The following is a 16,556-nucleotide window of genomic DNA, read 5'->3' on the forward strand; positions in this document are numbered from 1 at the left end:
GCAGTTTGGCCAGGGGCCGAGTTGGAACCCACCACCCTCAGTATATGGGGCTGGCACCCTACCCACTGAGCCACAGGTGCTTCCCTTAAATGCATCTTTTAATAATTGCTTTTATCCTTAGCTTTTAGTCTTAAATTTCTTATTAGTGAATAACTTAATCATTCTAAACTTAGGAAAGCACAATGCTTTCAAAAACAAGTTTTAGTGAAATGTACGTTCCCATTAGTAATAAACTTTCCTAGCAGTTAATAGAGTTGTATATAAAACCAAAGCCAGATCACTAACAGAAGAGTAAGACATACTATTCCCAATTTGTATGTGCTTCAGAATAATTTCTTAGATGGGGAAAGTTAATGTACTTCAACTGCTGTACAAACTTCTTAGAAGTTTAACCTCATAAATAAACTCACCCTTTCATGTCTTCCTGGTGTTTCCTCCTTCCAGTGGTGATGAGGGAAGGCTGGCTCACTCTTGGAAGAAGAGGACACTGGTGGAGGGCGTGCATAGGAATGTAAACTTTTGCTAGTAGCTATGATGTGTACAGGAGATGATCTAAAATAAAACAGCAGTTTTAACCATAAAGTATAGATCCTTAAAGCTGATCCTTCCTTTTGATGAAAATAACTTCATATTTAACACATCAATGTTATAATAAACTTATAAAGATAATAAGATTTTATCTTTAGTACATTATACCTGAACTTCTTACCCAGATTCTTCTCATACATTTTAACACCATATTTTTTTAGATTTGAGAATGCGTTTTAAATTATTACTATTATCCCATTTTTATATCCATATGTATAAGGTGTGTATTTTCATTCATGAATAATATGGTGTAGAGATGACTCACGATTCATTGTTTCATGTACTTTATGTTCTCAGTAAGCCTCAGTGTAAATAGAGCATTTGAGCTTAATAATGTGACCAATACTGAACTCTCTATCTTCCAAACATGTTATCACTGAATAGATACAAAGAACTACCTTTTAAAAAATGCTTTGGCTGGGCGTGGTGGCTCACACTTGTGACCCTAGCACTCTGGGAGGCTGAGGCAGGTGGATTGCTGGAGCTCAGGAGTTCCAGACCAGCCTGAATAAGAGCAAGATCCCATCTCTACTAAAAATAGAAAAACTAGCTATGTGTTGTGGTGGATGCCTATAGTCCCAGCTACTCGGGAGGCTGTGACTTGAGCCCAAGAGTTTGAGGTTGCTGTGAACTATGATGCCATGGCACTCGACCCAGGAAGATAGTGAAACTCAGTCTCAAAATAATAATAATGATAATTTAAAAAAAAAAAGAAAAGCAAATACATATAAGGTCTAGTTATTTTCCCTCATGATCAACTTTAACAAATTGCTTTTCATCTCAAAAGTCTCCTTACCAGGTAGAATATATGGTGCTCCCAAGAATTTACTAAGATCTTTCCCTCACAGACAGACCAGATAATTGACGCGTGGGGTAATACTGAGAAACAAGCCTATAAAGGATGATTAGTAATATGTATAGACTCGAGAGTCTGCAAAGGAAACAGAGAAGATACCAAGGCGAGGAGGGAAAGTCATCTTAAGGTCGCAAATCAGGACCTGTGAGACCCCAAATCGAAATTTGGTCCTTAACCAAAGAAAAAAAGAGTTTATGCATTTCTATACTAACCCTCTTTTACAAGAGATGAGGAGAGGTTATCTTTCTCATTCTTCCTTATTTCCTGAGTCATGTTATTTGTCCCTCAATTTTTATTTTATCTTAATTAACATTTTTATTATACCTTTGCAGAAATTATTTAAATAAAGATCTATGAAACTATACTTTGTTTTCATGTTCAGGTCACTCCTTAAATAACTCCCCCCCTCAAATTTCCATGCATTTTAGCATACTGTCCAATTTTGGATTTCTTTTTTTTTTTGAGACAGCCTCAAGCTATCGACCTGGGTAGAGTACTGTGACATCACTGCTCACACCAACCCCCAACCTCCTGGGCTCAAGCAAGTCTCCTGCCTCAGCCTCCCAAGTAGCTGGGACCACAGGCGCTCGCCACAACACCCGGCTCTTTTTTGGTTGCAGCTGTCATTGTTGTTTGGCACCCGGGCTGGATTCAAACCCGCCACCTTATGTGTATGTGGCTGGCACCTTAGCCACTTGAACCACAGGCGCTGAGCCCGAATTTTGGATTTCATATTACATGCCGAGTGTTTCATCTTTGCCCAAAGATTGCCCGTCCTTTTATAATTATACATTAGACACATATGGACAAACTGCTAAAAACTCTTTTTGTTCATCCCTGACTTCATGTTTAATACAAGTGAGTTTTACCAGTTCTTTGTTTAATCATTTACAACAGAGGTAATAATGTGATATTCTAAAATGTAGACAGCTTCAATGTTCAGTGAAAATTAACATGCTGAACATGTCTAAGCACTACTACCATCAGTTACTTCATCCCTCTTTTTCTATTCCCTGTCCTCAACCCACAAGAGTTCAGACATCCAAAACTGAAAAACTAACATCGTTTACCACTCTACAAGAAGTTGCATGAACAGCCAGTGACAGTGTTAGAAGGAAGCAAGACAACACCGTATAACTCGAAATGCTGCAGAGAAGAAAACTGCATGCTCAGGGAGTTACTCCTTTATGTCTGTCTATACTGGTTTTCTTCTGAAGAGTCTACCCACTTTCCATCAACTATATTATTAATCCTCATGACTTTGCTGAGAAAAATGAAATCTCTAAATTAGAAATCATCTCCAAATTATGACAGTTAAATCAAGGTTTTTCAAAAATGTGAAAGAACTTTTAGCTTTCTATTAAGATTACAATGAAAACTAGGACCACAAGAGAAATAGCACTCTGAAAAGGAAGTTTTTCTTTCTTGTGGAAACTAACATGGAATTAAGCGGAAGTTAATGAAATTGAATTTGAATTTGAAACGGAACTGATTTCAACATCAATGTCCTATCATCAGAAGAAAAGCAGCATAGCTCAATGGGTTGTAAGAAAACTACTATTTCATATAAAAAGTATATTCTTTGGCAAAGCATTACACAAACTTAGGCCCTCCGCCAAAATTAAGTTCTTCTTACATCACTTAAAAGTAATAATTCTCTTAACCATCTAACAGCACCTCGTAAGAACTCTGGTCTGTCATTTGCCATCCACAGGCATTTCTATCCCTAACAAACTATCATATTTTTCTATATCTTTTTAGGGATAAATAATGAAATGTTACCCACTTAGATCTCCCTAGGAATATTAATCCAAAGCTTCCATAATTTTGTAGCATAACAACTCATTTCTTAAACTCTCTGGACATATGAAACAGTGGATTTTACCAATGGGAGTCTATTTTTACAAGTTCAAGATTTTACAGCAAATTTTAGAATTAGCAAACAGGTAACATAAGGCCACACACACTGTGGAAGAAACAAACCTAGACCAAAAGGAACCAAACTCAAAGTTGATGAAAGTTTATAATGTTTATTATAACTGTGGTTCTTTATAATATTTATCATAACTGTGGTTCTTTAGAGAAATATAAAGCAGAAAATACATAATAAACGTATTACTTGGTTAAATTTATTTGTTGATGGCTTTTAAACATTTACAAATACTTTTTACTCTACTGTTCTCATTATCATCATCTAATCCTCAAAATATGAAATCATAATCCTGAGAAATAATTCTTTGATCACTGTAAGACAAGGAGAGTAATTCTAATGACTTTATTTAAATTCTAATGAACAACCCATTAGATGGTTAACAGCATTATTACTTTTAAAACAGAAAAAAAATTAAGTAGTTTTTCTATAATGATAGAATTTTTAAATAAAAACATAATGACTGCTCCTACCTGTTGTAGAATGAGCACTGCATAAGTGGACTTTGTGGACTAGTGGCAATATTTGCTAATTCTGTTAGCCAATCTACCTCATTTTCACGGTAAGTATTTTCTGATATGTCTGAGGTATTCTGATTCCAAGATGTTCTTGGATATTCTTGATGTGAAACATCTGAACTTAGCTGGTACATGGCAGATTGATTAGGGTCACTTTGAACAGCCTGAAGTTCAGGAAGGTCATCTGCAGATAAGAACATGTGAGGAAAAGAAGTCCTCAAATTTAGCTGATTTTTGTGAGAGGAAAATCATAAATTCAAAGTTAAATTCAAAACATTTGCTTATATTAAACAACCTTCAACTTAACAAACATCTAGCACACGTAAAGGTCAAAAGAGGCCTGAAAGAAAAGTAAACCCAACAGATAAATGTAAATGTAGTAATGACTTCTATCTAAACCATGTAATTGCCACTACTGCTCATGAACTGGAAAAACGGGGTTCAGTTTGTTTTCTTTCCCCCCAGTATTTTGTCCATTACCTGGGAGTGATCCATATGCCTCTGACACATTATTACACTAGCAAGTTAATGAGGGAAAAGGCATTTTATGTGTGTATATATGTACTTATTTCTTCTATATTTTATTAACCTATTACATAGATTACTATAATAACAATTTTCATACATAAGAATACAGATCATATATATTTTTAGGTACTACTTACACAACTCTGCATTAAAGTAAGAATTTCTTTTTACTAAAAAATTCTGAACTTGGTAATGTTTATTAGCTATTTTTCATGTAAGTGCATTCCCCAAAGGTAATCATGATAAGACTTTCAGCTCCCCAAGAAAAAAAACTAGAAATATTACCCAAGTACCACTGTGTACACACTGAGGCTATAGATCCTATAAGGAACAGTGAATTCCAAAATATGGAATTCTTAAAAAGAAATATATATACATGTGTGTGTGTATATACATATCAGGAAAGTAAAAGCATCTTATAGGCTTTAAGAATAAATCTCCTCTATGAAATAAACATACAAACTCTAGAAATCCACAGATTCCCTTAAACATACAAGTCAAAAAAACTTGTCTCCTAAATGTCACCATAATAAGTATATATAATTCCTGTTCAGGAAAATGTTCCAGAATAGTCTACTAAAACTTAAACGTGTTAATAAAAAGTACAAGTTCAGGATATCCATTCATAAAACTGACTCCTTTTATGGTATCATGAAGCAGCCAAAGAATTCTAGAATACCATACCAACTTAGGATCATTCTACCCTACAATTTTCATTCTGTAGTTATTTCCCTTCCCTCATTGCTAACGCTCTTCTTTTGACCATCATTTATTTATTTACTGTAAAGGGTTCATTTCTGCCTTTCAAGTTTAGGTAATTAACTTGCTTTTTAACTGAAATCATAGGTAGAAGGGGACAAGCTTTTGCTGGGCCCTAAGTTTCTGCCCTCTGAAACCAAAACCATGATGGTGGAGAATCAAAGACTTGATTAAAATGGTGCTCCTTGCTAAACAGTAACCACTACTCAATAAATATTAGGGCCTAGAAAAATCCTTGGCATTCAAACAGGTTATGTCCCAAGACCTTCAGAATCTCCACATTTCCAAACAATACTGCAAGAACATAATCTCCTCCATTTCATCATCTGTAAAATAAAGATAGTCCTATCTTCTCAGAGTTTTCACCCACATTAAGGAAAATTACATATCAAGTGGGAACAAAGCCAAGCAGAAAAACTGGGCAGAAGCCAAGGTCATTCATTAACTGTTTGTTCCTGAACACCAGCCTCAAAGTAATGCAATTTAAAAACATACCTCAACAAACCTATGTATTTTTGTGTCTCACATACCTCTGGAGTAGGTAATAATAACCATAAAAATTCAGACTCAATTTTTAAGAGTCCATTGTAAATTTTATACCAACAAACCAGGCATGAAAATTGGCTAAGCATAACTGAGCTCAGTGGGAAAATATTTCAAAAGTATTTTTTAAAAACCCACCAGGTGGGGTTTTCCTAAGGAGTTTGGTCTAATCTTCACACAAAGCAAAGGAGTTTAGTTTAATAGTCTATAAATGAATCTTTATGATAAGCATAAATACTCTAAACTCATATTGGCTTAGAGTAATATTTTTAAAACAATAACAAGAGAATGAGGAAAATTCCTAATATACAAAAACTTCACATACTTTTGTAGCCAGTCAAGGTTGGTGGAGAAGCTGGCTAAATATGAAAATTAATCTGAATCTTATTGAGACTCCTAAATAACTTAATTTTGTTTACCAAGTTCCATGTGCTCATCACAAGAGTTATAACCAGGCGAGGATGGCAAATTCTCATTACACTGCAGCAACTCCAGTGAGTCGTTCATTCCTGAGGCTCGCTTGTCCATTACCAGCAGGAGTTTCTGTACTGCATTAGGCACCTGATTTCTCTTCACTTCCCACACCATGTTATGGTGCTCCGACTTAAAGTAACAGTAAAAACAAAACAAGAACAAATATCAGGTCACGCAATTTGACATTATACAAACATAAAAGAGGCATCACAGTGTTGGCATTTTAAACTTAATCACATACTGCCATTTATATGTCCTTTAAATCCTTTAAACTAGGATAACTCTAATATCTTGGCCTACAATTCAGCAATAAATTTGACCTGAATCCCAAAAGATTAATATCTTGAAATTTATAAAAATATTTTCTGATAAAGAATAATGGAGTTATAAATACTTTTACTCCTTTAACCTAGTAACTGCCCTTTCAGATGCAGATACTGAGACCAATGAAACTGTTTTTTCTCACTTGTACTCTCAAATTCAAAAGTAAATTAACAAACTAAATTAAAAAAGACTAGAGGAATATTCTACTTCATGTAAGAAAGTTTCTTAAAATAGCTATGTATTCTAATTTTCACAAAAATAAAAATGTTCTTAGGTTTTCTTAATGAGAATTTGGGACCTAGCCATAATAAAAAGATACCTGTCTTTCTGAACAAGCTATTATTTCTAGAAGGATGAATAAGCATAGGAAATTTAAACAACTAGTAAATCTACCTTCATCAAGCCTACAAAGTTATCACAAGGAAGAGGCAAATATAGGTTAATACACTTAATTTCTCAGCATAGTCCACCAACTAAATTTTGTTATGAAAGGAAAATGTGATTATATCTTTTACACTCAGCCTTTAAACAATGATTAAATTATTTAACATGTTACTTATTTAACATAAGTGACAATAGCACTAACACTTCTTGATTTCTCAGGGACCAGTCCAAATCCCACATTTAAAAAAGTTCTACCCAAGTATAGTAGTAGCATATGCCTATAGTCCAGCTACACAGCAGTCTGAGTCGATCCGTTTGAACCCTAGAGTTAGAAGCAGCCTGGATAACATACCAACACCCTATTTCTTCAAAATAAATAAATAAGAAGTTCTAAAGCTTATACAAAATACACAAAAAACCCCAGCCTTTTTCAACAACATAATTTTTCCTCAAAATATGACAATAAAATAAAAAATAAAAGTCACTAAAAGTACCCCAGCCCATCCTGATCAAAACTGAGATAAAGGCTGGGCCCCTATAGCTCAGTGGCTAGGGCACCAGCCACATACACAGGAGCTGGCAGGTTTGAACCTGGCCCATGCCTGCCAAACAACAATGACAACTACAACCAAAAAATAGTCGGACATTGTGACAGGCACCTGTAATCCCAGCAACTTGGGAGGCTGAGGCAAAAGAATCAATTATGTCCAAGAGTTTAAGGTTGCTGTGAGCTGTGATGCCACAGCGCTCTACCAAGGGTGACATAGTGAGACTCTGTCTCAAAAAAAAAAAAAAACCTACTACAAAAAGATGTTCACTACTTAATATCTGTTTGTTTTTTTGTTTGTTTGTTTTTGAAACAGAGCCTCAACCTATTCCCCTGGGTAGAGAGCGGTGGCATCACAGCTCACAGCAACCTCCAACTCCTGGGCTCAGCGAGTCTCTTGCCTCTGCCTCCCAAGTAGCTGGGACCACAGGCACTCGCCACAACACCCGGCTATTTTTTGGTTGCAGCCATCATTGTTGTTTGGTGGCCCGGGCTGGATTCGAATCCACCACCTTAGGTGTATGTGGCTGGCGCCTTAGCCACTTGAGCCACAGGCACCGAGCCTTCACTACTTAATATTTGTAAGTTTTCTAATCTATGACACAATCACCAATAAGCACTGGTATACAAATTTCTTTCTACGAAGGCTTCCTCATCATCTTGTTGGTTATACAGTATGTTTTCCTGACTCAAAAATACACAATCACTATATTAAAAAAAGCAAAAAACAATTTTAAGAAAAGGAATATCATGATTACTTCTAATCCAGCAATCAGATAGAGGTACTGTAACATTTTGGTGTATTATAATCCAGTCTCTTTTTTACATACCCACAGTCATTTTTTCTTCATATTTCATTAATATACAGTTGGTACAGTTGGTATCTTTTTCCTTATCATAAGGTCATAAGCATATTTAGGAGACAGAGCCTCACTTTGTCACCCTGGGTAGAGTACCATGGTGTCATAGCTCACAGGACCTCAAACTCCCGGGCTCAAGGGATACTTTTGCCTCAGGCTCCCAACTTGTTGGGACCACATGCACCCACCAAAACGCCCAGCCAGTTTTTCTGTTTTCAGTAGAGATGGGGTCTCACTCTTGCTCAGGCTGGTCTCAAACTCCTGAGCTCAAACAATCCACTGGCTTCAGCCTCCCAACATGGTAGGATTACAGGCTTATGTGACCACACCTGGCCCATAAGCATTTTTTTAATGTAATTTTCTCTCTAAATAGTTAAATAACATACATCAAAAGAATGTACCACAATTCATTTATCCCTCCTGTTGCTAAATATGTTATTCCCAGTTTTTTCACTTTTCTGAACACTGGATTTACATTTCTTTGAGACCATCTCCCACTGCTGCCCCAGGCCAGACTGCCCTGGAGCAGTAGCTCACATCAACCTTTAACTCCTGGATTCAGGCAATTCTTCTGCCTCAGTCTCCCAAGTAGCTGGCATAACAGATGCCCACCATAACACCCAGCTAATTTTTCTATTTTTAGTAGAGATGAGGTCTTACTCTTGCTCAGACTGGTCTCAAACTCCTAAGCTCAAGCCATCCACCCACCTCAGCCTCCCATACATTCTTATTTTTAGAAGTTATTTTCTTACATCTGATTATTTTAAATTCCTAGATACAGGGTTCTTGACACATACAACTAAACTGTGTATTGCCTTACTCTATTTCTAATATTCTATTCTGGATCCTTTCTACTTTACCCCTCAAAAATGACCTAACTTTTCCTGGGGATGACTTTAGAGCCTTGCTCAATACTGACTGTAAGATGTATTGTGGGGTAGTGAAAGGGCACTAGGTTAGGTGTGAGGAAAACATGGGTTTTGATTCCAGCTTGATCATTTACTAAATACATGACCTCAGTCCCTGAGTTTCCCCTTAACATACTCATCTGTAAAAGAGGGCTACCTTACTTTCCACCCAGAGTAATTACACAGATGAATTGAAACAAAGTAAAAAATATGTAAAATTTTTTTAGCCTCAGAATGACATAGGGCAATTATTAGACATACTTCAGGTTTTTAACGTCCTAAATAAACAGTTATTGAAAATACACTCTTGGCAGTAGGAGACCAGATAGCTATTCATCTTCTGAAGTTTTCCCTTGGTGGATTAAGTCATTCAATACACCTTAATAAAAGTCATGTATCATGCCACTACTTAGGCAAATTAACAGTTTATCTACCTAAAATATGTATAAAACATTTGAAAGAAATTAATACTTCTTAAATTTAGTACAATATACTACTTAATCAGACAGTATATAGTTTCAGCAAATCTCTTAGGATATAATAATTCCCCACAAAACTGGTGCTACATGAAATGTGGTTAGTGACACAAATCGATTTCTCAAGTATGCAGTCATGTTTCTGAGTCTACCTTCTTCTTCCCGAAAAAATTAAAATCCAGCAAATTTACCTTAATCCATTAATCTTAATCTAGTGGCGCACAGATCACATGCATAATTTAAGTACAAAATGATGCCCCAGGCCCTGTCCCCAGAGATGTCATTTATTTAGTTTGGGATACAACCCTGTGCATTGGTTTTTGTTTGTTTCAGGTGCAGAGCATTGAGAAACACTTGGCTAAAAATAATCACTAAATTCCCATTTAGTTAACAATCACTTATTTAATACCTATCAAGGCTTTACACTATGTGTAGTATCAGACCCCAATCATGAATCTCAAGGAATCTATGCTTTACTAGAAAGATACAAGGCAATGATCATAGTTCTACAGAGGAGGACTTAATTATGAATGGATTAAAAAAAAAAGGAGGAGGTCTCCTAACGAGACGAGTTCATACAAGCAAACTGCTAGCCAAGTATTGGATAAGAGCAGAAAAATGTATAATCTGGTGTCACTAGAAATATTAGGATAGTCAGGGATCTTAAGGCTGTAAGAATACCACTCCGAATGGCAATCTAGGACCATAATCTTCAATTCTACTTTAAGAAATCCGATGTTTTCCTTGAAGCAGGACTCTTAAATCAGGCTGCTTGAGTTTACATACCAGATTTGCCACTTATTAGTTAAGTGCCCTGAACAATTTACTTAAAATCTCCATGCTTTATTTGTAAAATAGAAATAATAAATGCAGCTCCTCATAGGTTGTTATAAAATTCAGTAAAGATTATGTAAAATGCTTAAAACAGCACCTACCACAAAGCAAACCTTCAATGTAGTGACTAGTATTATTGTTGGCAATTATTTTGAACAGAGGTCTGACGTGATCAGAACTATACTTTAAAACATTCTCTTTGAGTATATACATACTAAGATACTATATGACTGAAAAACAATCGTAACATATTTTAAGGAGGGTATTTTAAAAAAGAGAGAGAGCACACTCACATTCCTACTTTGTTTATGTAAGCCACCTGTCTCCAGCTTCCTTTGTCAAGGGTTGTCAGAAAAGGTAAATGGTTGTTTCAATGAAGACTCCTTATTTAATAGCTCCTAAGACAATAGAGCAGTGGTTCTCAACCTTCCTAATGCTGCGACCCTTTAATACAGTTCCTCATGCTGTGGTGACCCCCAACAATTATTTTTGTTGCTACTTGGGGGTCACCACAACATGAGTAACTCTATTAAAGGGTCACAGCATTAGGAAGGTTTGAGAACCAATGATTTAACCTATCCTGATCTCAAAACCTTATAAATTCAGTGGTATGATTCACAAATGAGAACAGGACAAGTCAACTCAAGCTATAATCTTAAACTTGAAAAATTTCCCATGTTTTACCTTTCTTATGACATTCAGAGGTTGCACTACACACATGTCTCTTCAGTGCTATCTTTTGGGTATGAGCAGTGCTGTTCCTGAGGTCCACAGAAGCACAGCTGCAGTCTGTCTTGTCTTTCCCCTCCCTCTGCAGAGCTCTTTGGTGTCCTCATTCTTCCCAGCTAGATTTTTTTTCTTCCCCATCAGCAGATTCTGCAGTGTCCAACATTCACCATTTACAATATACTAACACTGTCTCGAAACTTCTATCATTTCTTCAGCACCTTGCTTAGTTATCTACCACCATCCCATCACAAGACTCCTTAAATGAAGTTGGGAAAAAACAATATTTTAATTTCAGAACAAAGCTACCTACAAAAGGGACCAAATAAGTATTTATTGCACCTAAGTTGTATTTGTTCCCACCTCTCATTGCTCAAGACTATCTAAAGTTTGGTCTCAAGATAACTGAAGCTTTGCTGATGTAAAACTACTGTACCATAAGAAAGCCTAGACACTAAGACAACAGACTTGAGTTTCACTCCTACTGACTCGTAAACTGGGACAGGTTGCTTAATTTCAGCCTCAGAGTAGTAGCTCTACTTACCTCACAGGGAAAACAAAATTCAAAGTCTTATTATACAAATGTTAAGTTTTCTATCTTTTTTCCTCCTCTACATCAAACTATTTTGGAGGAAGAAAGCAAGGCCTTTAATACAGCAAAGGAATACCAGAAGAGTCCTTACTCAATAGTACTTCCCTACATACATTACACCAATTACATACTCATTGTGATAAACAAGCTCCTCTTTCAAGTATCTCCTGGTAGAGCTAACCCTATTGTTCATTCATGCTTTTGTACACTGCTTTGGTATTGAAAGATTCAACACAGCTTGCCTTGTGTTTTAGTTAACTCTGCACACGTCACCTCTTCACTAGATCAGTTAGTCGCAAAGACAAGAGTAAAATGCTCCAACAGGAGAATTGTTTTTTGAAATGTTATGGTCAATATTACCAATTTTCTTTAGTAGAAAGTCCTATTGCTTTTGTTATTCAAACTCTCAGAAACAAATATCCACAAAAATCCCAAGACAAGACAGGAGAGGAAGAAAGGACTAGGAACAAGTAAGTCTCTGAATAAAGGAGGAAACTGAGTTGCACAAAAGGTCTACCTACGGAGCATTTCCACACACTTCATCTGATTTTATTAATAATTTAAACTCAAAACAACTCTGTGAACAAAGTATTACAGATGAAGAAAACAACACACTGATGACTAAATGGAACCATTTTATTTTTGAAAAGGAAGCTGAGGGGGAAAACAATGAAAGGTACAGACTAACAGGTTTAGACTCCTGTTTTCAAGTACCTGTTCTCCTCTGAATCCCTACCTTCACATGAGCATGATGGACTTCACAGCAGGATCTGCTATAGGTTCTCCCTTAATCCTGAAGGACTTCTCTATCCAGAACAGACTATATGCTCTAATTATTTTGAAAGAGGGGGTGGTGAAAAGAAGGTATATTTGCAATTAATTTCTATCTCTAAAAGGAGCAACTGAGGTATTTAAAATGAATTCCATATTCCAAGCTAAAACAAGCCTCCTTATAACTATGTTAAATGCAACTTTCTATACTGGAAAGCAGCTGGAAAGCCTTAATACTGTTCTTTCAGAATATTTTCAATGAATCTTCTTCAAACAAAAGATGTCACAAATTTTTCTACTCTAGTTTGCCACTGTGCTAAGGAAAAAGACCACTCCACAGTGGGCTTGTTTGGTCACTTACTACTTTACTTTTATGACCCTGAACAAATTAACCTCTATGCCTCTGTTTTATTTGTAAATAGGACTGGTACCCATCAGCATTGCTGCAGGTGTGAAAGGTATCACATCCCAGGGCTTGCCTTTGCTGGACATCACCCAATCACATCTGTACAAGTTGTTACTGATTTTGTGCTCACTCAACATGAAATGCTACTTGATGAAGACAAAAGCAAACTGACACTACACAAGTGTCTAAGAGTATGGATCAATTCAAACAGTGAAGAGTCACTGTGTGAAAAAAACATGAAGTCTAAAAATTCATATTATGAAGGAAACCTGTTTTCCTAAATTTGATTGTAATCTTAAACATTTTCACATCACCTGTAACTGTAGAAAAAAAACTTTATGATGATGGGCGGCGCCTGTGGCTCAAAGGAGTAGGGCACCAGTGCCATATACTGGAGGGAGCAGGTTCAAATCTGGCCCTGGCCAAAAACTGCAAAAAAAAAAACTTTATGATCAATGACTTTTAAAAACTCAATCCAGTATATTGGAAAATTGTTTTTCTATTCTTCATAAAAAGTGAGTAGAAATTACATGAAGCAAGTAAATGCAGATAAAAATGTGAATAACACTGGGGTCAAGAAGTTAATAAACAGGAATAGTGTCATGTCACTTTTCCTGAATTTTGTGATAAACAGGTATTTGTGACCTCTGGAAGTGTTTTTAATTTGTTGTAATTTGGTTTTCCGTTGTAGGTAAATATTCACTTTCACACTTAAAAGAAAATACACATAAAATACCTGACATCATTTCATTACAAGGCAGTAATTTCTTAAGGATAATTGATGGGGGTGAGGGGAGGTACAGATACTTTCATTTCAAACACAGAAGACCAGCTAGCAATTCACCCAGCAAAAAGTAGGGCACAATAGTGTGTTCATTCATTAAGTCAGACAAGTCCCTTCTTCACCTGGCACTTGAATTAGTGAGAAAAGAATTCAAAGAAGTTAAAACCTAGTAGAGGAGACAACTCTTTAAAGTGACACGCGTTCCGAGTCTGAGAGGTACACACTGAAGCACCTAGGTTGGGGAAATAAGTCTGCGGTAAATCCTGGAAGAAAGTATCCTTCTAAGCAGGAGTTTAAGTGAACAAAGAGGAAAGGTTTTCCAGGCAGAACTAAAGGATTAGATTTGTGAAACTAATAAAATGAAAACTAGGAAGTGGAATCAAAACTTCACTCTGTAATTTATTAGGCATTAAATTAAAACAATTATTTTGCTTTAAAATGGTTTCGTGGCTTCCTCAAAATATAAAATGCCTCAAAAACCTTAAGGAGTGGGTTTAATTCTTATGAATATGATTCAAATTTTCTTAAAACTCTGTCAAATATTGCCTAACAAAAACTGAGTTAAATCAAGGAAATCAGATGACCCTAAAACTCTTGTAAGATAAAGCAAAAGACAATAGCCAAAACAAAAGGCCAAGACCAAAAGTATAGAGAATGCCTTAACAGATGTAAATTATCCTCAACTGTGAAACAACAGAGAAGTATTCACTACTGCTAAAGTTATTCTAATTCTCAAAAGGAAACTAATTCCAGTATCACCGTTAACAATCATCCTACTGCTATTTACAGGGAAATAAATCTAAAGCACTTCCTTGGAACTGCTGGTAGGACTCCAACGCTTTCCAGTACGTACAATCCCCCCACACACACCTTTTTTTTTTTTTCTTTTTAAAACCTCCTCTCATCGCTAGGAGCCCGAGCCAAAAATAAAAACAAAACAAAACAACAACAAAAAAACCCCTGAGTATGGCCTTTCAGTCAGTGCTCCTCCTAAAAACGACTCTAGCTTGAAAATTCCCCCGAGAATGAGCTCTAGTACTAGAGTGGAGCGTGCACAGCGGAGAGTGACGTCCCGGACAGAACACAGCGTTTAAAGGTACAAAAACCTGGCGGCAGACTTCGCCTGGATTCTTTATGTTTTGTTATAATCTGCCTGCGGCAACAGCGTAAGTTAAAAGGCGGAGACTGGAATCGCCAGCCAAGCCTCCTCTCCGGGTCACCCAGAGCAGCGCCGCCCGGCTCACGCCAAGTCCATCCCCCACCCTCTTTCGCCATTCATCGCGTTCCCCTCCCTTCCCCCCATCATGTGACCGCAGACTGGACTCCCGGCTTGTTTTTCCCCTCAGCTCAGCCCACCGCGCAGGCGCCTCGGAGCCCATTCATTCGAACTGCGTAACAATGAGCCCCGGGGCCCAGCGGCTCCGCGAGCTTCCCAGCTCGACCCGAGCCCCCTCCAGTACAGAAGGAGGCGGCGCCTCACTGGGGTCCCACACCCCTAGCCGGGCCCCCATACCCAGCCAACCTCCGACCCTCCGCCCACAAGCCGAGAGTTGAAGTCAAACTTTCCTAGGCTGCCCCAACGCAGCGTCTACCCCTTCCCCCGCCCCGGCCCGCCCCATCTCCACACCCGACCCGGCCACCCACAGCGCAACCCGGCCGGGCGCGTAGTTCTCGTCCGGTCTCCTCCCAGCCCCCACCCCTGGACCCCCTTGCGGCGCCGCCGCCACCACAGCGAAGCCCAGGTGAGCTCGCGGGAGGCGCCAGGCCCGTGGGTTCACCGCAGGCAGCAGACGGATGGTTAACTGCCCCCAACCAGAAGGGCAGCCCTTCCAAAAGGAAGAACGCGGACCCGAGCGCGCCCGGCAGCCCGATCCCCCGGGCTCCTGCCCCTCCCTTCCCCACCCCCACCCCTTCCCGAACTGAAAGACAACAAACCTATCGCGGAGTGCCATCAGCCCAGGCGCAGGCCGCCCTGGCCGCGACAACAACAACAACAACTTGCGTACCCCCTCTCCGACTGACACTAGCCTCCCCGCGCGCGTTACTGCTCCTGCCGCGGATCTTACTCCTCAACCGAAACTTTCCTACTTACCAAACCCGTCGCCATTACCAAGTCTTTCAAGCTTCGTCTTCCCCCTCCCCTCAACCCCCTGGGGGTTGAGCCTCCGCCCAGCTCTTTCGCCCTCTTATTGGTTTGAGCAACTGCCACTCGATCCTTTCCCATTCCCATTGGGTGATACCATGGCCCGTCTCAGGGGGCGGGCATGTATTGACTTTTGTGTTGTGTTTACTGGCGAAGATGGAGTGTCAATCATTAGAGTAAGTGCTTTGGATTGGACTACTCCCGGGACTCTGGGGACCCGTGCCAAATTTGCCCCCGAAATGGATTGTGGGTTTGTAGTCTCAGAGTTGCTCCTTCGCTTGCGGAAACTGCAGGCGGAGGAACAATTGGACTACATATCCCAGCAGTACATTCACAGTGCAGTCTTGATAGTAAACAAGAGTCATTGGGACACGTGTATCAGCTCGTTTGTTTTGGTGCCTGGGACAAAAGGGAGGGGGCGGAGGAAGGGACTGTTTCAAAGCTTGGGCCTCTTGTCGTCCTCTGAGCCTCTGCTAACACTTAGAGCGGCCCAAGGCTCTCGAAGCACCCATTCCGGGCCGTAAACAGCTAGACCCGCTCGCTGCTCAAAGTTTGGCAGGAGGCCAAGGTATTGTTTTAGCGCAAGGGGAAGGAGATGACCGCAC

General features: G+C 38.7%; 1 protein-coding gene across 2 annotated transcripts in view; it reads right to left on the minus strand.

Annotated features, from left to right (window-relative positions):
• Positions 1 to 15,962, minus strand: part of HBP1 (HMG-box transcription factor 1) — a 32,411-nt gene extending 16,449 nt beyond the window's left edge. Inside the window, exons 1-4 of one of the 2 annotated variants that reach the window (XM_023518693.1) lie at positions 15,901 to 15,962; positions 6,142 to 6,325; positions 3,848 to 4,076; positions 411 to 552 (exon numbers count right to left, since the gene is read on the minus strand). In XM_023518693.1, the coding sequence (XP_023374461.1) occupies positions 411 to 552; positions 3,848 to 4,076; positions 6,142 to 6,325; positions 15,901 to 15,915 (570 nt within the window). In that variant the 5' untranslated portion in view covers positions 15,916 to 15,962. Of the gene's footprint in view, positions 1 to 410; positions 553 to 3,847; positions 4,077 to 6,141; positions 6,326 to 15,743 lie in introns of both variants that reach the window. The other variant, XM_023518695.1, reaches the window with a different exon arrangement.
• Between the last annotated feature and the right edge of the window lie 594 nt (positions 15,963 to 16,556).

The sequence above is a fragment of the Otolemur garnettii genome, unplaced genomic scaffold, assembly GCF_000181295.1.
Source record: "Otolemur garnettii isolate 467f Iridium unplaced genomic scaffold, OtoGar3 scaffold00005, whole genome shotgun sequence".
NCBI classification, from domain to species: Eukaryota; Metazoa; Chordata; class Mammalia; order Primates; family Galagidae; genus Otolemur; species Otolemur garnettii.